The 25,325-nt window shown below is 45.2% G+C and overlaps 1 protein-coding gene and 1 pseudogene across 2 annotated transcripts in view; one reads left to right on the forward strand and one right to left on the reverse strand.

Annotated features, from left to right (window-relative positions):
- Positions 1 to 23,982, reverse strand: part of STIMATE (STIM activating enhancer) — a 40,533-nt gene extending 16,551 nt beyond the window's left edge. For both annotated transcript variants that reach the window (XM_054694634.1, XM_037530550.1), the window contains exons 1-3: positions 23,727 to 23,982; positions 2,293 to 2,341; positions 168 to 263 (exon numbers count right to left, since the gene is read on the reverse strand). In XM_054694634.1, coding sequence (XP_054550609.1) covers positions 168 to 263; positions 2,293 to 2,341; positions 23,727 to 23,886 — 305 coding nt within the window. In that variant the 5' untranslated portion in view covers positions 23,887 to 23,982. The remainder of the gene's footprint in view (positions 1 to 167; positions 264 to 2,292; positions 2,342 to 23,726) is intronic.
- Positions 12,728 to 13,613, forward strand: LOC119261311 (60S ribosomal protein L13a-like; annotated as a pseudogene).
- Positions 23,983 to 25,325: the final 1,343 nt, after the last annotated feature.

Raw genomic sequence — 25,325 nt, forward strand, 5'->3', positions numbered from 1 at the left:
AAAGGTTCTAGAATGTCAAAGGACGGATCTTGGATTAATCAGCAAAGCCAGAGCACAGAGAAACTGCCTTCCAGAGAAGCCCTATGAACTGGCAGGAGAAGACAAGGTCAGCCTACCTTTTCAACAGAGCAAAGGGTGATGTTTGTATTCCAATATGGGTCACTTACAGTGAACAAGGGTCCTCCTCCGTGAGATCTGCCAGGTAAACGTTTGCAAAATGAATGAACAGCATTCCTATGGCTTGTTTGGAAGTGTCTAAAAACCTGTACAAAGTAGAATTCAGCACTTTGTCATCACCCTGACAGAAGTATAATGTCCAATCTGGGGAAAATAGTAAGTCTGAAGCAGGAAAAAAGCCCCCGGGAGACCCCAACTTCCAGTTACCAGTCACCTCTTTCTGGGATAGTCAGCATGACCTCAGGCTTGGTGTTTCAGCTACCTTTCAAAACCTTCACTGACAATGCATCAGAAATCCCTAATGGGCACTAATTAATAACACGTTTTAAATCTTTTTACTTTTACTGTTACTTCAAAATGAAATGCTTGAGGGCCTCCCTGGTGGCGCATGGGTTAAAGTCAGCACTATCAAGCCATCACCAGCCACTGCAGCATGAGTTCGATCCCTGCCCAGGGAGCTCACCCACATGGCGTAGCAGACCTCTCCTGTCTCGCCTGCTGGGCCCATGAAACCTGTATCTCAGTAGATCTACCTATTCTGCTCCCTACTCTGTCTATGGTGAATCCTCTCACCCCCGCCCCCTGGCACCTCTGGCCTACATCCCAGTTCTTGTATGCATAAACAAATAAAAATAAAACTTTAAAAAAAAATCTCATGCACAGCTTTGTGATGAGGTCTGGTGCCTCTATTTTTAAAAGCTCCTATTGGACTTTGTTCACAATGAGCTGAATTATGTACAAGATTAACAAGAGCTGCACAAATCTACCACTGCAGCTTTCAGGTGCTGACATTTAAACAATGGGCTAGATTAGGAGTGGGGAAACTTGTCTCTGAAGGACTAGAGAACAAACATTTTAGGTTTCATGGGCCCATTGTTCTCTGTTGCTGCCAAGGTCACCAGAGCACTTTAGAGGGCCAGATCAGGCCTGTGGCTATAGTTTACCAACTCCTGGATTAGATGACAAGGGTTTCAAAAAAGAAGAAAGCAAGGTTGTTAGTCTTTGGGACACCTTGTCACTCCTGTCACATGACAGGAGAGTCACTCCTCTCACATGGCGGAGTTGACGTGGGGCTTTAGTTTCCCCTCTGCCCTCAATACCTGCAGACCACTTAAGGTTTGTGGCGGAGGAACTTTTGGATTGTGGCTATGTCTCTTGGCCCCCAAGACTGGGAATCCAGAGTTGGCCTGGCCACTGGAGGGATGATGAAGGGGTGCACAGACACGGAACCGCTTCATGGGGTTCAGGACCCTTAGAAACAATCCAGACCAGCCCTGCAACCAAGGCTGAAAAATCGATTCCTAAAATCTTGGCAAAGCAGGAGTCACAAAAGTGCAATGTATGCAAAACACAAAGAGCCCCAAAGGGTCCTCATCAGGTGCCCAGCCCTAGCTAAATGTGAGAAGAACCAACAGGGAGAAAATTCAATAGCACAGTGAAGATCAATCAAATATATGCTTGACATTTTATAAGGAGACTTTCATTACAGTGACTTCTTGGACGTTTTCTCTGGAGGGGAAATGGCTATTCTGTTAGGGCAGGTGCAATTTAAGGTTGCCCCAAAAAGATACTTCTGTGGACACCATGTTGTCCTGAGGATCTGACTATCTCCTTCCAAGTGACTTACATTTTGGAGCCACTTCACAATATTGGAGCTACCATTTTTATGAAGGAAAATGGTAGCTGCCATTTTCCTGCCACCACAGGGTCAGGACCCAGAAAGACTAGTTTTGGGGACAGGAGCATTTACATGGTATATAACTACTGTCTAAAATTAAATTTTTTTTGCTTATACATAGACTGCAGAATTGAGGAATTTAACATAATCAAACAACAGGGAGACATAACTGAAGAAGTCCACAGCACAGACTAATCTGTTTTATTGCCCATCTTCTATAATTGGATAGCAGAGTGATAATAAAATAAAGGCAGGGTTCAAAAGTTAACTGGAGAAATAGAAGTGCCTTCATAGCACACATTACTCCTGATAATTCAACTAAGAGATTCCAACACTTGATGTATAATTGCTCACATTTCACCCGCTAACCCCTCCCTTAACCCACTCCCAAATTAGTCCAAAGCACTCTAGGAGCAAGTTAATATTTAAATACGCACCATATCCTCCATGGCCGTCTTTCATGCTTTGGTTCTCTGAAACGTTTAACTGAAAGAAAAGAAAGATATTCAGTAGTTTTCACAGTGATAACAAGGCAAAATGCATATAAACAGCTGGGTTATCAGTACATTCATTGTTTACACTTCTAAGTGAAAGTACCTGTTCCAACAATGTATACAGTAAGCGGTGAGGGTCACAGAAGCCTGCACTGCTGCTAACCAGTATAGTTTCACAACTGGACACCTGGGAAGAATGATTTCTCAGGTGTGTGAAAAAGTATATATTTTTTCTTCTTTGTGACAAGGCTCTCCCAGAGAGGAACTTGAAGGTACAACGTGCGCTGTAGCTACTTTTAACTTCAGGGTATGTTCTACCCAACTACAAAGCCATCCTTCCACCCCAATAGAAGAGTTAAGCTGGAGACAGAGCAAAGGCACAGGAAAGGGTGACCAGCCCTGCTGGAGGAAGGGCACAAATCAGGAGAGGCTTCACTGGTGGGAGATGGCCAAGCCAGGTCCGAAAGGCTGGGTGAACAAACGGGCCAGAGAGGGACGAGATGGCAAACACCACAGGCTCATAGGTATAGGCGGATGTGGCAGAGTGTGTCTGGCATTGCTTCATAGACTTTCATACAGTAGGTGACAAGGGAGACAAACTGAGCAGGGGCCACATGAGGGAGGGTCTTGAACGCCAGGCTAAAAAGTTTGGAATGAATCCTGTAAGGAAGGAAAAGGAAGAGTGCTAAGTAAGTCAGAACATGCTTTAGAAAGCAGTTGTGTGGATGGAGGGCTTCCAGGGAGGAAGCTGATTGAGTCACCATACCAGGCAGCGGTACTCCCAGTTACACAGTCCTCAGTCACTCAGCAACGGTCCGAAGACCTCCAATGGCAAAGCTTCATCTCCAGTCGGCAGACATGCCACTGAACAAAAAGGAAACAAATGCCCACCCAAGCCCCAGCTGACTATTTCCACAACACTCGTAAAATAAATGCTAAAGTGCTGCCCATGTGATGTCTTCCCACATGAGTAGTGAGAAAGAAACAGACGGGACACAAGCCCACAGAAGCTGCCTTACTACTACTGGTGACCAACTTCTGGCAGAGCCCTGAGCTACTGATGGGGGTGCAGGAAGCGAAGGAGGGAGAAAATGGTGCCCAAATCAATCCCCCTTACTTCTCTGGATGAATACAGGCAGTCCAGGGCCTCCCTGGCGGTGCAGGGGTTAAAGACAGCGCTATCAAGCTATCACCAGCCACTGTAGCATGAGTTGGATCCCTGGCCAGCCAGGAAGCAACCCACATGGTGCAGCAGACCTCTCCTGCCTCACCTGCTCCTCCCCTCAGCAGTGTATTTCAGTAGATCTGCCTGTTCTGCTCCCCACTCTCTCTGATGAATCCTCTAGCTTACAACCCAGTTCTTATATGCATAAATAAAGTTTAAAAAAATGAATATAGGCAGTTCACGTGTGCAAAGCAAGCACTGTCTGTTCAGAGAAATGAAATCAGTGTGGTATTTTCAGAGACATTTTCATAAAGACACCAAAGAGTGTGTAGAACTGTAAGGAGTCATTCCACTGACACATTACATCAACAATGCAAAAGAAGTCGAGGCCAAGAAGTGCTGCTCACCAAATGGCTCTGAAAGGTAAGGAGGTCTCCTTCCCGTAAGCATCCAAGTCTCACCAAGGGACTGGAGGCTCAAGAAGGAAAGGCTGAGAAAACTGGGCAGGGATAGAATGCCCTGGAGGGAAGCCCCAGGCAGGGTAAGGGCCACCTCATACTCATTTGTTTGGCCTCTGGGGAATCTGTGCCCATCAGTATAAAATAAAGGACATCAAAACCAATCCCACCAAGAGCATCCTCATTCCTAGGAGACATGCTGAAATACCAGAACAGCTGCACTTTTAAATGGCTTAGGGGGAAAAAATTATATGTAATAATTACATATAATTATTATATAAAAATGGTATATTACAAGTAATACAATTAATTATACAATAAATCTATTACTTATAATTATATTTAATGTGATACATAATACATAAAAAGCAAAGGTGGTGTTATGGGCCAAATTGTGACATTTCAGGAAATGGTTCCCCTCACAGGATACAGGGATTTGGTCAGGCTCCTGGCTGGGACCATGAAGCCAGCCATCCTTGTGTGAGCCCACCTCTCAGGGTAGCGGAGTTCCAGAGACTATGAGCTGGTCAGAAGTTTGAGTGCTTTCTTGTTCAACTCTGGGAAACAATACAAAACCCCCATAGTATGGAACCTTTCCAGAGGCACAATGCTGACCTGGACCACTCTCCTGATAGCTTCTTTTCTCAAGCCTCCACTAACCAGGTGCAATAAAGGCTTCCGCCCGGGAAACCCACTCTGTGCCAGGGCCAATGGCTAGCAGCCACCCCAGGTCCACAGCAAGTCCATCAGCAAGGCAGCTGCCAGGAATCCATTCATAAACTAGGCAGTGTTTCTAGGCAGGATTCTAAGTCAGAGCCAGAAAGGCCCTTGAGGGAGCTTCATCACAAGATGAAGTGATGGCTTAGTGCTGGGTTCAAAATCTTAACCTCACCATGTACATGGGGCCCACAGGAAGTTGCTTAACCTCTCTGGGCCGCAATGTGCCCCTCATAAAATGGAAGAAATTACAGTAGCTACACCTCAGAGAAGAATTAATGAGTATATATTCAGAGTCCTTAAAACTGTGCTTTGTTCTTATCAACTACCGTACACATTTTGGCCATGTGGCAGGGCACTCCACAGTCTGGAACAGTCCAGGACAGGAAGGTCTCAACCTCCAGCCTCACTCTCAGCAGAGCAGGGTGCATAAGAGATGCTCAGGGAACAGTGAAGGACTGACAGGAAAGAGGAAAGACCAAGTGCTTAAGGCTTAGAAGATGACCGGTCAAGATCAGGGACTGGTTCTCTTCCAGACACCTCGTGCTGCTCTCAGCAGATGACTGCAGACACACCGTGATGGCAGTAGGACCCATAGGCCTTCTGTCTAGGCATCCAACACACAACAAGCTCCAAGCTGGCCCAGCACCTGTGGCTCGTACTGCACCTTCTGTCTGGAACATTCTTCTCACAGTTTGCCAAGTGGTGGGATCTCCCTTTTCATTCCTGCTCGGCGCTCAGGTAATCGTCTAGCAAGCCTCTCCCAACCACTTTGCTTAGGTGTGCACATCTTTTCTTCTTCCATCACTCACTCATTCCCTGCTTTATTTTCCTCGCGGCACTAACCCCTCTCATTGCAGAAATTCTTAAGTCTTTTCTTGACCACTCTCCTCTCCCCACTAGGAAATAGGCACTGTGAGACCAGGAGCCTCTGCCTTGGAGCCTCTCCTACCACATTCCTAGCACATGTACAGGGTGCCTGGCTTGTAACAGGCAGCCAAACAAGATTTGTTGAACAAAGAAATTCATTTTGTCTGTCATGTAAAACACATTTATTGATGTCCAGGTATTTATTTTAAATTCAATAAGCTCCATGAATTTGAATCATGGGTTCTCCAGGACACTTAGTTTGAAAGCCATTAATTCTACAACAGGACTCACATCACTTAGTTCTTTCTGGTTTTGGACAAAGAAAGCTACCAGTGAGATTTCCAGCAAACAACTACGAAAAACCTTTCTCCTAACCAACCACAGGACAGGATGAACTGGCCCACCAAGGTCTCCCTCACCATATTTGGCCTTAGACCCCAGAATCAGACAGTCTGAGTTTGAAATTGGTTTAAACATTGGTTGGAAAGGACTCAGCTGTTTCTTGACCAGAGGAAGACCAGGTTCCAAGTTAGCTGGCATCAGTCCTCCTACATGGAAGGTCTTCCAAAGGCTGTGGGAAAAAGGCTAAACTGTCTAGCAAATAAATATGCTTACTCTCCCTTAGAAGCACAGCTTCCCTGGGGAGCAGGCCATAGTGCCATCTGCTAACAATGATGATCCCAACAAGGGTGAGGGGTGTTGTTCCTGGGTGGTTCCCCAGGAATTGCCTCACACAAAGAGATATGAATAGCTAGTAAACACCTAAGATTTGCAACATCACTAATGACAATTTTTACATTGTGATTTACAGTGTCATTTTACAGCAGAAGGAGAGGTATGTGAAGAGTGTCTTCCAGCACTACCTGTAAGAGTAGAAGATTTCAGAACCATCTAGATGCCCATTAGTAGGGGAGGGGTCAAATGTAAGTTACACAATGGAATTCAACTAGTAAAAAGTGAGATTGAAATGGTACTTTTTTTTTTTTTAAAGATTTAATTATTTATTTATTTATTTATTTATACAAGCACTGGGCACAGTCAGACGCACAGGAGGGTGAGAGAATTCACGAGAGCCAGAGCGGGGAGCAGAGCAGGCAGAAGGACCGAGGTACACTGCTGAGGGGAGCAGCAGGCGGCAGGAGAGGTCTGCGCGCCATGTGGGGCCCTCCTCCGGTGGCCGGGGAGCAGCCGGGGATCGAACAGGTGCTGCAGAGGCTGCGGGCAGCTTCGCAACCCAGTGCTCAACCGCTGCACCACCGGGGAGGCCCTGAAATGGTACTTTTTATGGGTGAATTTTATGGCATATAAATTATATTTCAATAAAGTTCAAAAAGAGAGGTAGATTTGCATTATATGGAAAAATGCCCATGTTAAATGAGACAAAAGAGCAAGTCACCAAAACAATAATGTAGCTGTTGTATGAGCCTTTTTTTTTTTTTTTTTTTAATGGTGTATACATAAGGAAACCTGGCAACACACAATAAGCTGTGGAACATGGTTAACTCTCTGGAAGATGGAATGAATGGGAACTTTCACTTTTTATGCTATGCATTTCCTAAAGTTTAGGTTATTTATAACAAGCATGTATTATTTTTATAGATAGGAAAATGTGCCTTAAAAAGGCTATGTGGGAAAAAAGCTTCTGCTAAAAGGAATAACTGAAAAATTACAAAAGTACAATTTCGCACAGTAGGTAATTAATAGCCTTTCTTAAACCTAACTCATTTAGAACATTTCACTCTGAGAGAAGGAACTCACAAGAGATGGAAGACACGTCTCTTTAGCCCATGTAGTCCACACAAAGCAAGGTCTAGCATTGTGCTGTACTATTATCCCTGGTGGACAAAATGTCCCACCGTGCTCCTGACAGCCAGGTCAGGAGCTCCCCTCACACCTGGTGCGGACAGTTAAAATGTCTATGGGTCACATAGACTAACTCTGACAGAGCATGGGAGAAGACTAAACAAGAATATCAGAAAAAAAACATTACTGAGGTGTGTCGGGAGACTGACTGCCACATTTGCATTGTAAGTTCTCAGGAAATCCTTGCCAGAATTTATCAGTAGTTCATTCTTTTTCACATGCATTCCACTAACTATATTGACATACTACAATGTATTCATCCATTCATGGTTTGATGGAACACATGAACAGTTTCAAGGGGAAACTTGAAGCTGTTGCTTTCAATCTCAGCTGACACTCATGCTCTCTGCCACCCTACTTAGCTAACAGCCCCCCAAGACAGAAGAACAAGGCACGGAAGCAGTCACCAGTGTTTTTTATTCATCCTTACAGAGGCTTTTCCTTCCCCTATTCTTTTCCAACAACCAAAATGGTGTTTTACACCAAATTCAGTTTCTCATTTATCCAAACAAGAGGCATCCCATTAATGTAATGAAATCTGACAAGGGCATTATGGACTCTAAAGATGCCATATCAGGATATCAAGGAGGTCTTAGGGATTGGCACTTACAGCATGTCCCAGCAGAGTGGGGGAGGGTGGAGGAACTCATAATAAATAGGAGGCACTGGGATCACATGACTTTCCAGAATTGTATCTAGGAGCACAGACACATAGTTGCATTGCTTTTTTAGTGTGATGACAATAGTTTTCAAAGGTAGGAAAGCGACTCAATTTCTCCCCAGATTAAATAATAATGTCATCATCAGACTTACCTCTTGAGACTATAACTCAAGATGACAAAACTTGTAAAAGGGTTCAGGATCTGGGTTGGTATGGCAGTATATAAGGACTGAAATCACTTGCTTTGGGTAAGAGAGAATCAAAGCGCCCTCAAAAAACTTTTTCCCTGGGGCCTCCCCTGGTGGTGCAGGCGGTTGAGCACTGTGCTATAAAGCTGTCTGCAGCCTCTGCAGCGCCAGTTCAATCCCGGCTGGCCGGTGAGGGTCTCACATGGCGTGGCAGACCTTTCCTGTCGCGCCAGCTGCTCCCCTCAGGAGTATATTTCGTCAGTTTGCCTGTTCTGTTCCCCACTCTGTCTCTGGTGAATCCTCTCACCCTCCCGTGCATCTGGCCTGTACCCTGGTTCTTGTATAAAATAAATAAATCTTTAAAAAAAAAAAAAAAACAACTTTTCCCCTGCCTTCATTTTGAAGACAAGATTTAGAATCTTAAATTGACATGTTCTTACTTCCAGTACTTTAAATATGTTGTTCTATTGTCTTCTGGCTTGAAATAATTCAATGAAAATTCTGCATTATTCTTTCATTTATTTACCTATATATTATGACTTTACTTGGTTGCTTTTACAATTTCTTTTCACCATTCTTTTTGGCAATTTGATGTGTCTTACTGTGGTTGACTTGTTTGTCCTGCTTGAAGGTTATTAAACTTCTAGAATCTGTGTGTTTATAGTTTTCATCAACTCTGGAAAATGTCCACACATTAAACCTCAAATATTTTTTCTGCCCTTTCTTCTCCCATCTCTTTTAGAAATCCAATTACATGTTAGACTGTTGCTATTTTCCCATGGGTCACTGAGGCTGTTTATTTTTTTTTTAACCTTTCCTTTCCCTGTGCTTCAATTTGTAAAGCTTTTTATTGCTATATTTTCAAGTTCATTGATCTATTCTTCTGTAGAGTCTAATTTTCTACTAAGCCCATCCAGTAAATTTTTTAGAAATTGCATTTTTAGTTCTAGACATTCCATTTGGCTTACTTTCATACCTTCCACTGTGCTCATCATTATGATCCAGTCTTTCTTTAAAATCTTCAGCATATGCACCAACTGTTATAATGCCCTTTTCAGGTGATTTTATCACCTCTGTAATTTCTTCATCTATTTATATTGAATGAACTTCCTCCCAAATACAGGTCAAACTTCCTGCTTCTTCACATGTCTAGTAATTTTTGGCAAGAAGCTATACATGCTTGCTACACACTGTTAGTTGTCTGGATTTTGTTGTCTTCCTTTAAGAAGTATAAAGTTTGGATACAGGGCCTCCCTGGTGGTACAAGAGGTTAAGCACTGCACTAGGGGGCAATCTGCAGCCTCTGATCCCTGGTGGCCAGGGAGCAACACACATGGCACAGCAGACCTCTCCTGACTCACCTGCTGCTCCCCTCAGCAGTGTACTTCGGTCAGTCTGCCTGTTCTGTTCCCCGCTCTGTCTCTGGTGAAACCTCTCACACCCCCCTGTCCCCACTGCATCTCTGGCCTGTACCCCAGCTCTTATATGCATGAATGACTAAATCTTTAAAAAAATAATAAATTAAGTTTGGATACACAGTAAAGTTTGTATGGTTTGGTCATTTCAAGGCTTTCCCCCTTTTCTTTTGTAAATAATTTTCAGGTATAATTTACATACCAAAATGTACTCATTAAACACACAGTTCAACGAGTTTTGAGAAATATGTACAATAATGCAACCCTCACTACAATCAAGATGTAGTATTTCTACCACCCCCAAAAATTCCCGTTTCCTTTGCAATTGGTCCTACCCCTATCACCTCAAGTCAAGCTTTAAGCTGCTTTCTGTTTCTATCGCTGTCCAATTTTGAGAATTTAAATGGAATCAGAGTGTGCATTCTTTTTATATAGATTCTTCTGCTCAACATTTTCAACAAGATTCAACCATGTATCAGTAGTTCATTCTTTTTCACATGCATTCCACTAACTATATTGACATACTACAATATATTCATCCATTCATGTGTTGATGGGACATATGGACTGTTAATTATGCAATTATGAATAAATTATGCAATTATGAATAAGTTGCTATGAATATTCATATATAAACCCTTTTGTGGCTGTATGTTTTCTTCTCTTACATAAATATCTAGGGGTAAAATTGCTGGGTTGTATGGTCAATTTAATTTTCTTTATAAGAAACTTTCAGTTTTCCAAAGTGGTTGTACCATTTTACATTTCCACTAGCAATGTAAGAGTTCCAAAGTTCACATTCTCTTCAGCTCTTGGTATTGCCAATCTTTAATTTTAGCCATTCTTGTGGGTGTACAGTGGTATCCATCATTGTTTAATTTGCATTTCCCTGATGACTAATAATATTGAGCACCTTTTCATGTGCTTACTGGTCATCTGTATTATCTTCTTTAGTGAAATATTTATTCAGATTCTCTGCCTATTTTTAAATTGTGGTTTTTTTTTTTTTTTACTGAGTTGTAAGAATTCTTTACATATTCATACTGCAAATTTTTTTCCTGGTCTGTGATCTGACCTTTTATTAACAGAATGATGTGAAGACAAGAAATTCTTAATTTAGATGAAGTCAAATTTATCATTTTATTTAATGGCTCCATCTTTCAATGTCCTTAGAAATCTCTGCCAAGCCTAAGGTCACAAAGATTTTCATCTGTTTTTTCTTCCAGACATGTTACAGTTTTCACTTTTACATTTAGATCTGTGATTTATTTCTAGCCAATTTTTGTGTATAGCATCAAGGTTTGTTTTTAAGCTATATACCCTTTTCTCTAGGGCTAGATAAAGCATGCCTCTTTTGAGGTATCTATGGAACGCTCTAGGTGTTCAATAAAGTCTCTCACTATAACTGGAAAGAAAAATATCTCCCAGTCCTAGAATAGTTCACCCCATGCACACATAGATTCAGAAAACAATCAAAGAAACCCCTATGCAAAAGTTGAGAGCTTTCCTTTGACATAGTTATTTTTTCGTCATATTGACCCCTGCAAGTCTGACTGCTTTGGTCTCCTCAAATTTGTCTTCTCAACTCAGCCAGGCAGCTAGACTCTACTTGGGCTTCAGCTCATAGTTTGATATCTGGAATTGCTCCCAGCAGGAAGTTGGGACGAAGACCACAGGGTTCACCTTATTTTCTTTCCCTCAAGGATCATTATGCTGAGATGCCACTTGTCCAAAGCTTGTAAGCAGTTGTCTCATGTATTTTGGGCTGATTTCTGTTTGCTTATAGAAGAGGGTCAAGTTCTATATCGGCTGATCCTTCAGTGGCAAAGTCTCTTCATCCACTTTTGTACAGGTTCAAATGTTAGATTACCCCATATAGGAAAGATTCCTCTGGCTTCAACGATAAGTCCTACCAGATTCTAGTCTCAAAATGAATGGCCTTTTTGCTTTTCCCTGGTCCACCTATCACATCTAGAAAAATGTGCAGTGAGTCTCAGTGCAAAGCCAAGAAGATGAGGGGGCCTCCCTGGTGGCACAGGGGTTAAGACACAACCTATGAAGCTATCTGTAGCCACTGCAGCATGAGTTTGAACCCCGGCCAGGGAGCTTCCTACATGGCGCAGCAAATCTCTCCTAACTCGCCTGCTGCTCCCCTCAGTAGAGTATTTCAGTCAATCCGCCTGTTCTGTTCTCCACTCTGTCTCTGATGAATCCTCTCACCCCTGCACCTCTGGCCTGTACCCCAGTTCTAGTATGCATAAATAAATAAATCCTTAAAAAAAAACAAGAAGAAGATGAGGAACAGTAGGAACTAAATGATGTTGAAGAATAGACTGGAAGTCCACAGACATTAGAGATGTGTGTCCCTGTGTCATAAAACACGTATGAACACAGCAGGCAGGGAGAAGAGTAGAAAGCATTGAAATAAAGTGAGGCCTATAGGGTGTGAATTCCAGCATTTCACTTAGTGACTGCTGTAACCTTATAATTCACTTAACTTTTCTGTGCCTTGGTTTCCCCGGGTATAAAATAGGATAATTATTACCCACCTCAGTGATAAATGTGAGAAATAAATGAATTAACATTGTTAAGCCACATAATGATGTTTGAGCATCTACAAAGTTTATTCAGTATTGTCACCAGACTGAAAACCAGCCACAGCACCTCAGAGCCGGGGTGCTAACCTCCCAACCTGTGGATGTTTTACTAGGAAGACTAAAAGAAGATCCTACACGTACATGTTCTCAAAATACCTCCCCCACAAATCATCTATTAACTACAAAGGGAAAAGGGCAACTTCACAGTGAAGAGACCAAGAGGAACTGCCTCCTTCACCAAGTCATCAAAGAGAACTTCACCAACACAGATAAACCAACAGCAGGTGCCTCACATACTGACACGGTGAGGAGGAGGCCACAATGTCCATCACAGCATCCATGCCAAAAACATATAACCTGAATGAAATCATGAGAAAACATCAGACAAACCCAATCTGAGACAATCTGGCAAAACCAGTGGTCTCCCCCAAGGGGCTGCTGTAGATGGCAAAAGGGCAGGTCCTGGGGCTAGACGATCAAGGTCATCTCCTGGGTACCTGTGACCATCACAGCCAATCAAGTGTTGCTGAGCTGGAAGGTGTTCTTGTGCTATGAGGGCATCAACATTTCTGGCAATTTCTTTTTTTTTTAAGGTTTATTTTATTTATTTATGCATACAAGAGCTGGGGTACAGGCCAGAGATGGGGCGGGGGTGAGAGGATTCACCAGAGACAGAGTAGGGAGCAGAATAGGCAGATCCATTGAAATACACTGCTGAGGTGAGCGGTGGGAGAGACAGGAGAGGTCTGCTGTGCCATGTGGGTTAGCTCCCTGGCTGGGGATTGAACTTGTGCTGCAGTGGCTGGCGATAGCTTGATAGTGCTGAAACTCTAACCCCTGCGCCATCAGGGAGGCCCATTTCTGGCAATTTCTACAGAAAGAAGTTGAAGTACCTGGCCTTCCTCTGTAAGTGTATGAACACCATCTTGTGGCCCCTGCCACTTCAGGGCCTGCGGCTGCATCTTTTGGCAGACCATACATAGCATGCTGCCCCACAAGACCAAGTGAGGCCAGGCCGCCCTGGACCGGCTCTTAGCGTCTGATGGGATCCCATCACCCTATGACAAGAAGTGGATGGTGGTTCCTGCTGCCCTCCAAGTCATGCCTCTGAATCCTACCAAGAAGTCTGCCTCCCTAGGTACCTGACTCATGAGGTTGGCTGGAAGTACCAGGCAGTAATAGCACCTTGGAGAAGAGGAAGGAGAAAGCCAAGATCCATTACCAGAAGAAGAAACTGCTTCTGAGGCTACAAAAACAGGCTGAAAAGAACATGGAGAAGAAAATTAACAAGTTCACAGAGGTCCTCAAGACCCATGGACTCCTGGTCTGAGCCCAGTCAAACTGACTGATAATGTCTCAAAAAAATAATCTGTACTCTTCAAAAGTGTCAAGGCTACAAAAGACAAAGAAAGGTTGAGGGACTGTTTCAGACTAAGGGAGTCTAAGAAGGGCTGTGACAACTGAATACAAAGCATGACCCTGGGTGAGCTAATAGCCGAAAAAGACAGTATTCAGATGAAACCTGAATATGAACCGTGGAGTGATAACATTGCATTTCCTAAGTTTTCTTAATTGTACTGTGGTTATAAAAGAGAACATGTGTGTCCTTAGAAAATGCACAGGGGGGGCTCCCCTGGTGGCACAGAGGTTGAACGCTGGTCTCCGGAGCTGCCCACAGCCTCTGTAGCGCTAGTTCGATTCCAGGCCACTGGCGAGGGTCCCACATGGCGCGCAGACCTCTCCTGCGGCGCCTGCTGCTCCCCTCAGCAGTGTATTTCGTCACTCTGCCTGTTCTGTTCCCTGCTCTGGCTTTGGTGAATTCTCTCACCCTCCCGCGCTTCTGACTGTACCCAGTGCTTGTATAAATAAATAAATAAATCTTAAAAAAAAAAAAAGAGAGAAAATGCACCGGGAACTCTTTAGCAAGTAGGAGAGAGAAACTGCACAGTCTCCCCCATCTCTTACGTTGTGTTGCTCTCTTAACAACCAGCTTCCCTATAGACAGCGCAGTGCTGCCTCTGGGCTTGAGCACACAGCCAGAGCCCCACCAGCTGCCAGCACCTACTTGGCAGGTCAGTCAGATCAGGCCCGAGGGAGGCAGAACCACATCATCTTTCATATATTAAGCAAAAGTGTCTTCTAAGAAAACAGAAAAGCTTTGAGAAAGGCACATAAATTAAAAAAAAAAAAAATCAGGTTGGTCCCACACATGTCCCAACCTGCATGCAACTTTGTCTGTATAAGAGAAAAATGAAAAAAAGTAAGAAAAAGCATATAAGCTCTTGACACCAATCACTGGTTGGTGACAAGAAAGGCCACAGGGGCCTCCCCTGGTGGCGCAGTAGTTGAGCGCTGGCCTGCGAAGCTGCCGCAGCCTCTGCAGCGCCAGTTCAATCCCCAGCCACCGGCGAGGGTCCCACATGGCGCACAGACCTCTCCTGCCACCCGCTGCTCCCCTCAGCAGTGTATTTCGTAGGTCTGCCTGTTCTGTTCCCCGCTCTGGCTCTGGTGAATTCGCTCACCCTCCCGCGCTTCTGACTGTACCAAGTGCTTGTATAAATAAATAAATAAATACATATATATATATTTTTTTTTTAAAAGAAAGGCCACAAATACTGGACACCACATTGAAACAGAGATAAGAAAAACACTGGTTGTGTGCCCCCAGCTTTCTGTTTTTCCTCTATTATCATGCCCTTGCTGCAAGTCAGCCCCTGTACCCCAACCACCACTCCCAGGTGAAAGTATACACTAGGTAAGGCTGAACCTCACTTGCTCCGGCCTCTTCCCGCTGTTAAGCGGCTTGAGTGGAACCCAACTCTGGCTCAAAGTGCCCTTCTGAATGCAGAATTCACTCTAAATCAAGTAGAAGAGGAGTCGGGGAGGGCACGTCCAGTGACAAGATGGGATTGCAGTAGGTCAAGTGAGAAATCTTTTGCTCACAGGCACAAAGGTCAATCCGGCAGTTGATAATTCCACTATGGTAGCTACAGGATTTCTAGAAGGTATTGACAACTGGAGTTCTCATAAGATGTGTTTGTTAGCAAAGTCCAACCCCACCAAAGTCTGGGAGCATGCTCATGGGGTGAACTAAAGCATCCTAGAATTCGCCCACCCTGGCATTAGTCTCCGGGACCATGCCTGAAAACTGTTCAGAACTGATGCTGAAACTAACAATCCAGCAATAGAAGTATCTCGCTTTCTCTAACTGACATGGAATGTGGTGAACAGTCAATAAAAGCTAGCTAACAACAAAGAACTGCTTCACCTATTTATTAGAAAAAGCAGTGACTCCAGAGCCAGACTGCCTGATTCTACCATTTATTGGCTGTGCAACATTCAAGTAGGTTACTCCACTTTTCTGTGACTATATTTCCTTATCTATAAAATGGAGATAATATTGGCACCTACTCTCTCAGGGAGACTGTGAGGATCAAATGGGCTAATAGGGCCTCACTGGTGGCGCAAGGGGTTAAGCACCGCACTATGAAGCAATCCACAGCCACTGCAGCATGAGTTTGATCCCCAGCCAGCCAGGGAGCAACCCACATGGCGCAGCAGACTTCTCCTGCTCCCTGCTGCTCCCCTCAGCAGTGTATTTCAATCAGTCTGCCTGTTCTGCTCCCCACTTTGTCTCTGGTGGATCCTCTCATCCCCTGCATCTCTGGCCTATACCCCAGCTCTTGTATGCATAAATAAATAAATCTTAAAAAAAAAAAAAAAAAGGAATTGTATCTCAGAAAGAAAGTTGGAAAAAAAAAAAAAAAAGGTGGAAATCTTTAAAAAATAAATAAATAAACAAATGGGCTAATACATGAAGCCTGGTGAAGCAAGTACCCAGGCATGGCACATCATCACAGCCTCTTGTTCAGCAGGCACTGTGAACAGGACAGGGAGCTGGGAGGTCACTGGGTCCCTGTTTCTTCTCCCGCAGCTCCAAGCATATGAACAGCTGACATTCCTCAGGAGACCCCATGAGATTTCAAAAAGGCGGCGCTGTGATAAACTGCTTCCTAAGAAAGGTTCCCGGAGAGGTAATCCAGAGAACATGGGGTAAATGAAGAACCCAACTTGCCACCCAAAAATTTATTCCACCAAGCTTTTTAAGCACAGGCTATAGAAAAGAGGCCTGAAAATTGAATAAGAAAAGCTCTCTGGAACCCCTACAAGCTCACTGCCTCTTCTAGGAAGCCTCTGCCCCCACACTGTCCTACCCCTAGAACTAACTGTCAGCCACGCCCACGATCTCCTATGAGAGTCTTTGCTCCCCATAATCCTATATGGAGTGCCTGCCCCCCTTGCACCTGCTTTCACTCCAAGTGGAACTTCCTAACAGATGCTTCCCCCAAGTCTCCAGGCAGAATCCCTTATCCCTCCTCTCAAGGTTGTGCCAGCTTCTAACACACTCTTCAAACTGCACTGCAGTTATCTGTCAGCACACCCACAGCCCACTCTTACTGTGAGCCCCTCAAGGAGTGGGACCTAGGTCCTTATAAATCCTGAGTCTTCCACACTGATCTTCTAAATCTGTTCCACTAGAGCTCATGAGAGATTACTCTGCTGAGTGATCTGCAAAATGAACAAAGTAGTTCTTAGTCTCAACAGGGGTGGTTCTGTCCTCCTGCCCCCAGGAAAGCTGGCTAAATCTGGAGATATTTTTAGAGTGTGGTGGTAGAAGGTAGAAGCCATGGGGCTGTCAAAAAATCCTACCACACACAGGATTGCCTCTAAAACAAGAATGATCCTGCCTCAAAGATCAGCAGTGCCAAACTGAGAAAGCCTGGCTTAGAGGGTTAACTTTTGAGTAGTTGAATAATCTAAAACAGATTCAAGGACCACTTCTACACATACATGAGGGAAAGGATGACTCGTAAGGGTTACTTTCCCTATAGTCACAGAGCACCAGGAAAACAAGTTCTGGGAAAAACAGCAGGTAACCTGAAACCACAGAGAGCCCTGGAAATCCCTCCCTACCAGTTCCTAGAAGGATACTGCCCTCCCACCTCTGCTGCTTGGGGGAGGCTCTGTTTCAGACACTGTTCTAGGGTAGACCACCATCCCCACATGGCCAAGGAAAACATTCAGCAAAGTTTAGGCCAGAAAATTAAACTTAAGATGTAATTCGTGTAGGCACAGAATGGTTGGTACATCATATCAAATAAATGGGCTAATACATGACATTTCTATTTTAAAATGTTATCACTAGTCATGAAATAATCTGAAGGTCCAAATGATATTCTGGGTCTAAGAAAGAAAATCATAATTGCTTAAATAGGAAAAAAATTAGGTGAAGTAGCTAGGGATACAGAGTAGTCAGAAAGTGACTATTTGGAAGAGGGGTAAAAAGGGCAGAGCAGAGGAAGTGGCTGAGAGCTCTTGGAGCATTTGATAAATAACCCTTCCTTCAGGGATTCCTCTGAGGTACACCAAGTGCTGAGCACAAGCGCTGGCACACTGGGCATGGAGCTGCAGGAAAGGAGCCAGCCCTAACACAGTTCTACCACTTGCTACCCTGGGGACAATAAAGCCAGGGACTCAGCCTTTGGTCCATGACCTGTGAGTGGGCTGCTCCTATTTACCCACTATCTTTTTTTTTTTTTTAAGATTTATTTATTTATTTATTTATACAAGCATTGGGTACAGTCAGAAGCGTGGGAGGGTGAGAGAATTCACCAGAGCCAGGGCAGGGAGCAGAACAGGCAGAAGGACCAAAGTACACTGCTGAGAGGAGCAGCGGGCAGCAGGACAGGTCTGCGCACCATGTGGGACCCTCGCAGGCGGCCGGGGATCAAACTGGCGCTGCAGAGGCTGCAGGCAGCTTCGCAGGCCAGCGCTCAACCACTGCGCCACCAGGGGAGGCCCTTACCCACTATCTTTACAAGACCCAGGGGAGAAGAATCTAGGTGAAAACACAAGAAAGGGTTAGGTGAAGGAGAGAAAGTATTTTACCTATGGAAAGCCACCTGGTTTGGTATTCATAATCATCTGCTGGCTTTTTTTCTTTTTACTCCTATGTATATAGTCAATGAAAGAAGGGTTAAAGGTAAAAATGTGCAAACAGACCTTACAGGACATGTTTAACTTAATTCAGAATACAAGTTACTCAAGCACTTGGAAATGTTCAATAGGATTTGTGAGTGCAAACACTGCAGTAACAATGAGGATGACAGCCTCGTCTGCCAACCTCTCAGACAGACGACCCAACATATGCCTCACATTGATCCAGCTTCCTCGCTGGCATTCTAATCCTCAAAGTCTCAGAAAAATTATTTACATCTTACTGGGGAGGAAACTGAAGCTTCAAGAAATACATAGGTTGTTCAAGAGTACTCTGTGGCAGAAACAAATAGAAGGCAGGTCAGATTGGTTTCAGAATCAAGGAACCTGCTATTTTAAACCACTTATAAAACTTCAGTGACTTCATCTTCATGTAAACATTATACTAATTGCGAAGGATTTTAAACAGATCATTAAAGCAGTAAAGATTTGATAAGCCCCTATCAAAGGACAAAAATTGACATTTAAAAGGCTGAAGAATACATTTCATTACATTATTCCACAACTCAGATCATCCCCTAATTCAGACAACTCCCTCTTATAGAGATTATATTCCAAATTAATGAAGTTTTATTATAAATAATGCAGAAGACCACCATGAAGGGTAAATGTCACTAGATAAATCAGTACTTGGAAAACCTGAACATTTTCTAAAACTCACGACCAGTCACCCTGCTAAGGATGGGTACAATACTTCTACCTGTACCCTCTTGGGTATAATATTACTATTACTACTGCTAGCCTGGAACAGAAAAAAGGGATGTTCTTCCTTTGTCTTGGCCGCCACTCCAGAGGGAAGCAAGGAAAACAACACTTACTAAGCATGTGTTGGATGCAAGCCTGAGGGACAGGTGCCTTCACTCATGAGTTCAATCCCCAGCCAGGGAGCTAACTCACATGGTGCAGCAGACCTCTCCTGTCTCGCCCACTGCTCCCCTCTGCAGTGTATTTTAGTAGATCTGCCTGTTCTGCTCCCCACTCTGTCTCTGGTGAATCCTCTCACCCCCAACAACTTATATGCATAAATAAATAAAACCTTTATTAAAAAAAAAAACAAAGTATGATCACTACAGAGATAATTTATTAATTGCAAAAGGGAAAATATACCCTTTATATTGGAAAGAGGACTACAGATCGAGTTCCTGCTGCCCATCCCGCCCCGCCCCAAGTAATAAACCTTATTATCACTAACAGTGGGATTGCTTGAAGTCAGGACCTCCAGATGTGAAGTAACGCACACACAGCACCGCTTACGGAATGTGCTTGTTGTAACAACGGTTATCTGAATCTAATGGCTCCTCCAGACCAAACTTAGGAAACACCTGGCTCAGTGAAACAGCTCAAATGTCACAACAAGGAAACACCCAGACAGCTGCAGAATATGGGACGTTTCTGAATCTAGGTGGAGGCAGACAGGTATCTGTTCATTGTATTCTTTTTCATTTTTTCTGATAGTTTGGGGAGAGGTGAGCCCGGGAGAGGCTGACCCAACAGGAGTTTGTACAGAATGCACAGGGAGCCCAGGTCACCAAGAGAGAAAACACCAGGGACTCTCATTTAAGATTTCAAAGCTGGGTGCCTCCCTGGTGGCTCAAGGGGTTAAGCACAGCACTGTGAAGCTATCCGCAGCTTTTGCAGCATGTGTTAGATCCCCAGACGGCCAGGGAGCTACCCAAATGGCGCAGAAGACCTCTCCTGACTCGCCTGCTGCTCTCCTCAGCAGTGTACTTCGGTCAATCTGCCTTTTCTGTTCCCTACTCTGTCTCTGGTGAATCCTCTCACCACCAACGCACCCCCACTCCTCCACACACACACACACCCCCGGCCCCACATCTCTGGCCTGTACCCCAGCTCTTATATGCATGAATGAATAAATCTTAAAAAAAAAAAAAAGATTTCAAAGCCGGGTGAACTGGTTTGTGCTGTTACTTTGAGCCACAGGAAAAAAGTTATCATTTCTCAAAGCCAGCAGCGTTTTTGTAAAACCATGACACCTTCCCCTAAATGACTGATCCTCATTTCTGTTAACAAGAAAACTGGCAAATTTACCCTAGCTCTCAAAATGCTCGTTTTATCAGAAACCAATTCTATTTACAGCCAGAACTCTGAGTCTTTGAGGTGAAGGAGAGTTGCTTTGCATTACAGTTTCTGAGAGTAAATATCCCAGTGCCAACACTCAACTGGCCAATACTTACCATTGGCTACTGCCCTGCACTGGAACAGTGTACTGGGCTCCAGGACAGCTCAGCTCTGTTCAGCTGTGATTCTAATCTGAATGACCTATCTAGTCAGAGACTACAGAGAAGCCACCAGAAGAAGAGGAATTACTCAGCAGGCTGATCATAACAAAGCCCCTTATTTAAAGCATTTCTTTCTAGGGCCTCCATGGTGGTGCAGGGGTTAAAGTCTTAAGAGCTATCTAGCTATCACCAGCCACTGTGGCATGAGATAGATCCCTGGCCAGAGAGCTCACCCACATGGCATAGCAGACCTCTCCTGTCTCACCTGCTGCTCCCCTCAGCAGTGTATTTCAGTCAATCCACCTGTTCTGCTCTCCACTTTGTCTCTGGTGAATCCTCTCAGCCCCTGCACCTCTGGCTTACACCCCAGTTCTTATATACATAAATTAAAAAAAAAAAAAAAGCATTTCTTTCTACCCAGACATACTATGCCTTTCAATGAAATCCCAGAAAACCCAGAGTGGGTTTTATATGTGTGAAAAATTGGATACCTATTTATCACTTGGCACAGAAACTCTCAACTGCCTGCACTTAGATGTCTGAGAACCCCCACAAAGAGAGGTGAGGCAAGCTCCAGGAGGAGAAATCCTTATGAAAATCAAATTTCTCCCCTGAAACATTAATAAAGGAAAAGTCTTCCTTCAGGACAAAACCCTCCAGATAAAAAACACAGCAACTTATGAATGTAGAAAAAAGTGATTTTTTTTCTGGGTAGAAAAGGAAACCCGGGCCTCCCCGGTGGCGCAGGGGTTGAGCACTGGGTTGCGAAGCTGCCCGCAGCCTCTGCAGCGCCGGTTCAATCCCCGGCTGCTCCCCGGACACCAGAGGAGGGTCCCACATGGCGCGCAGACCTCTCCTGCCGCCCGCTGCTCCCCTCAGCAGTATGCTTTGGTCCTTCTGCCTGCTCTGCTCCCCGCTCTGGCTCTGGTGAACTCTCTCACCCTCCCGCGCTTCTGACTGTACCCAGTGCTTGTATAAATAAATAAATAAATCTTTAAAAAAAAAAAAAAAAAGAAAAGGAAACCTAAAGACAGTGGTCTGAGGAGTCACTATAATTAGGGATGTGAAGTGATGAAAAATACCTCACAGCTTGGCTGGCAGAAAAGTGGGTCCATTCTATAGAACAGAGCTGGTGCAACAGGAAAATTGGGAATTGTTGGAGAAGAGAGGACCCATTTCTACTAGTTTTATCCATGTCAAGTCATCCACTGAAAAAGAAAATCCTTTTTACCTCAGTCTCCACATACAGAAAGTACCAACCACTGAGGTATTTGCAAATGTTCTCACCCTGCAGATTAAGTAAAGGCCTAAGTATGTCCCTGAAGACTGGCAGGGTGAGCACCATCACTCTCAACACATTCAACTTGGCACACCTCTCAACTTCAAGCAACTCTGTCTGCCCTGTGATAATCACATTTGTCCCTCTGAATCACAAGTGTCAATCAAACCCAAGGGTTTATGTCAGGTTATTAGTATCAGTCAAACCCACTAAAATATCCTGAGCTAGGCTAAGAAATCTTTACTTAGGGAACAAAATAAAAACTAAGCCTGTAGTTTCTTTAGAGAAAAGGGAAGGTCAGCTAGGAAGCGGGAAATGGAAGGGGAGCAGAGACTTGGCACGATGTTGTGAAGGAACATACATACAATTCATGCACCCAAGTCAGCAACTGATTTTGGCAAAGTCATCACAAATTATTACCGTGAGAACAAGTGGGTATTTGTTCAGCAGGGAAAATGGAAAAGCAAGTAGAGACTAACAAGAGAAGAAAAAGTGGCAAACATCAAGACAGGCACCTGCTGTGAGACTTGTCATGGCCAGGCAACCAGAAGAAAGTGGTGTCAAAGAACAGCCTATTCACAGTTACCTAAAACCTGGAAGAATCCACCCAAATAAGGCTTGGGTTATAAACAAGTAAAATTGCAACTCTAGCACCTGGACGCTGCAAGATGCATTCACACAGAGATGAGTGACACATCCCTGGAGCAGAGGGGCAGTTTCTGCAGGAGCTTTTCTCTCTGCCAGGTGAACACAATAGCAAGTTTTAAGAACAAGTCATTTTGTAATTGATGCTTCTGGACAGATAGTTATATCCTCCCTTCCCCCATATCACACCTCGCCTACAAACCATGCAAGTTTTCTGTTACTTTAATAAAAGGAAAGATGTGTAGTAAGAAAACAACCCAATTCCCCTCTCCCTACCGCTACTCACACTCAGCACATATGACAACAGGGTGGAACTTCTAATTTTCCAGAAGAGTCATTTGGGTGTTTCTTCTCTGTTACAAAACTCTCAAGGAAAGTCCCCTGTGACTTAGCACAGGGATTCAGAGACTTCCCCCAGACCTTCTAAGTTTCCTTCTTCATTAAACCACTAGGTTTCTCCCAGTCTCATGGAAAGGAAGGAAACTTTAAATATAAATAATAAATGTGGACTAGGAAAAGGAACAGCTAGAGGAGGCTTGGTACACAAGCTAGTAAAGAAAACGTGGGACAGAGATGTAACAGGTGGAATATTCAGGAAGAAAAGAGATGAAAGAAAATGGGAGGGGTGAGGGGAGCCGATCTGGGTGGGTCCTTCTCTGACCGAAAAAGAAAATAACGCTGAGAAGAGAGGGGCTGTCGGGGAGAACAGCACTGGAAACCGAATGCATACACTAACCGTTCAGGTTAAGAAAGACAGCGGGGTTTAAATAGAACGGAATGTAGCAAATCTCTGAGTAAAGGTGCAGGAAAAAAGCTTAGCATCCGACAGAGGATATTACGATGCGGTCCAAGTCGCAAAGGGGAGGGTAAGAAGCAGCTCGAACAACGGGCAGAAAGGAGTACCCAACTGTAAAGCAGCGTAACCTTAATTTGCGATGACAGGTGGTAGAGGGCGAGGTTTGGGAGCGTGTCTGAGAAAACAGAGGCGCACCGGCAGGTAGGAGAGGGGCAGGGGCGACGACGTGCTGGAAGCTGCAGAGATAAGGAGTGGGCTCAGGACCCCGGGTCGGGGGCCAGGGCTCCCCCTATTCTGGAAATGCCCAGTAGGGGCTCCTGGGAAGAAGGCGCCTCCGCCCAGGGGCCCGGGTCCCAGGCCTCAACTCCTCCGCAGAGGCGCCCCGGGGGCGCGGGGCCTCGGGAGGGGCGGGGGTCCCGCACTCACGCATCAACGTGCTGAAGGCCACGACGCCGAGCAGCCCCTGCAGGAAGATGCCGAAACTGTGCATGAGCGCGCCGCTCTCGCAGCGGCCCGCCCCGGGCGCCACGGTGGAGGGCGGCCCGCCCGGCAGTCCGCGGCTCGCGTTCCCGGCGGGGCCCTGCATGGCGGGCCTGGCGGGGGGGGCGCGGGCCGCCGCGGCCCGCCCGGCCTCGCTGCCTTCTGGGGCCGCGCCGCCGAGCCCCGCGCTGGAGCCCGAGCCCGAGCCCGGAGCCGGTACCTCCGCCCGGCGGCCGACTCCGCGCCGCGCGTAACCCGACGTCTGAGATCGCAACGCCTGATTGGCCCCGCCCGGCGTGGGGGCGGGCCTCGCGCGCTCCGGTTCTTGCCTCCCCGCAAGGGGCGGGGCTCCGTCCGGGCGAGGGGGCGGGGCCGGGATTCCGACCGCAGGTAGCACAGACCAGGTAGGTGAGCCTGTTGCGCAGACGCGAGAGCGAGCACCGCTTGTCCAAGCTGCTGGTATAGAGGGCAAGAGAATGGAAGGTCCTTGACTGTTTTTCTCGCCAAGATAAATTCCTGCATAATTTATTTCAAATACTCCTGGATTCCAACCTCAAATTCCAGTTCAGTAGTTCTGACACGGGGCCCAACAATATGCATTTTTAGCGAACAGTCTAGATTCTAAAGCAGGTGGTTGAAAAACAGTTTCTGTACACAAGGCATATTCCTACCCACCCAGACGTTCAGTCCTTCTACTTTCCTCATTAGTACCAATATCCTGTTCCAAAGACTTTGATTCATTAATCAGGCCCAAATGGACTTTTCTCCCCTAATCGTAATTTATTATTATTTTTAAAGATTTATTTTTATTATTTTTTAAAGATTTATTTATTTATTTATTTATTTATTTATTTATTTATTTATTTATTTATTTATTTATACAAGCACTGGGTACAGTCAGAAGCGCGGGAGGGTGAGAGAATTCACCAGAGCCGAGCGGGGAACAGAACAGGCAGACCGACGAAATACACTGCTGAGGGGAGCAGCGGTGTGGCAGGAGAGGTCTGCGCGCCATGTGGGACCCTCGCCGGTGGCCGGGGATCGAACCGGCGCTGCAGAGACTGCAGGCAGCTTCGCAGGCCAGCGCTCAACCGCTGTGCCACCAGGGGAGGCCCAAGATTTATTTATTTTTACACAAGAGCTGGGGGACAGGCAAGAGGCGCGGGAGGGTGAGAGGATTCACCAGAGACAGAGCGGGAAGCAGAACAGGCAGATGGACCGAAATACACTGCTGAGGGGAGCAGCAGGCAAGCCAGGAGAGGTCTGCCGCACCATGCAGTTAATCTCCCTGGCCAAGGAATCAAACCCGCGCTGTAGAGGCTGAGGACAGCTTCACAGCACTGGGCCACCAGGGAGGCCCCCACAATTGTAATTTAAATGGACGTTTCGACCCAATAGCCTTCTTTAGAATTTATACTGAAAACACATGAACATATCCCACTTTTGTTCATTTTGGACGTGATTGATAAAAGCCTAATTGTTGGTATTTGATAGTCTCCAACACCTCCCACCACACACACACATTTACTTCCACTTAACCCTTTC

This window comes from Talpa occidentalis, unplaced genomic scaffold (assembly GCF_014898055.3).
Source record: "Talpa occidentalis isolate TD23 unplaced genomic scaffold, MPIMG_talOcc4v2.1 talOcc4.10, whole genome shotgun sequence".
Taxonomy (NCBI): domain Eukaryota; kingdom Metazoa; phylum Chordata; class Mammalia; order Eulipotyphla; family Talpidae; genus Talpa; species Talpa occidentalis.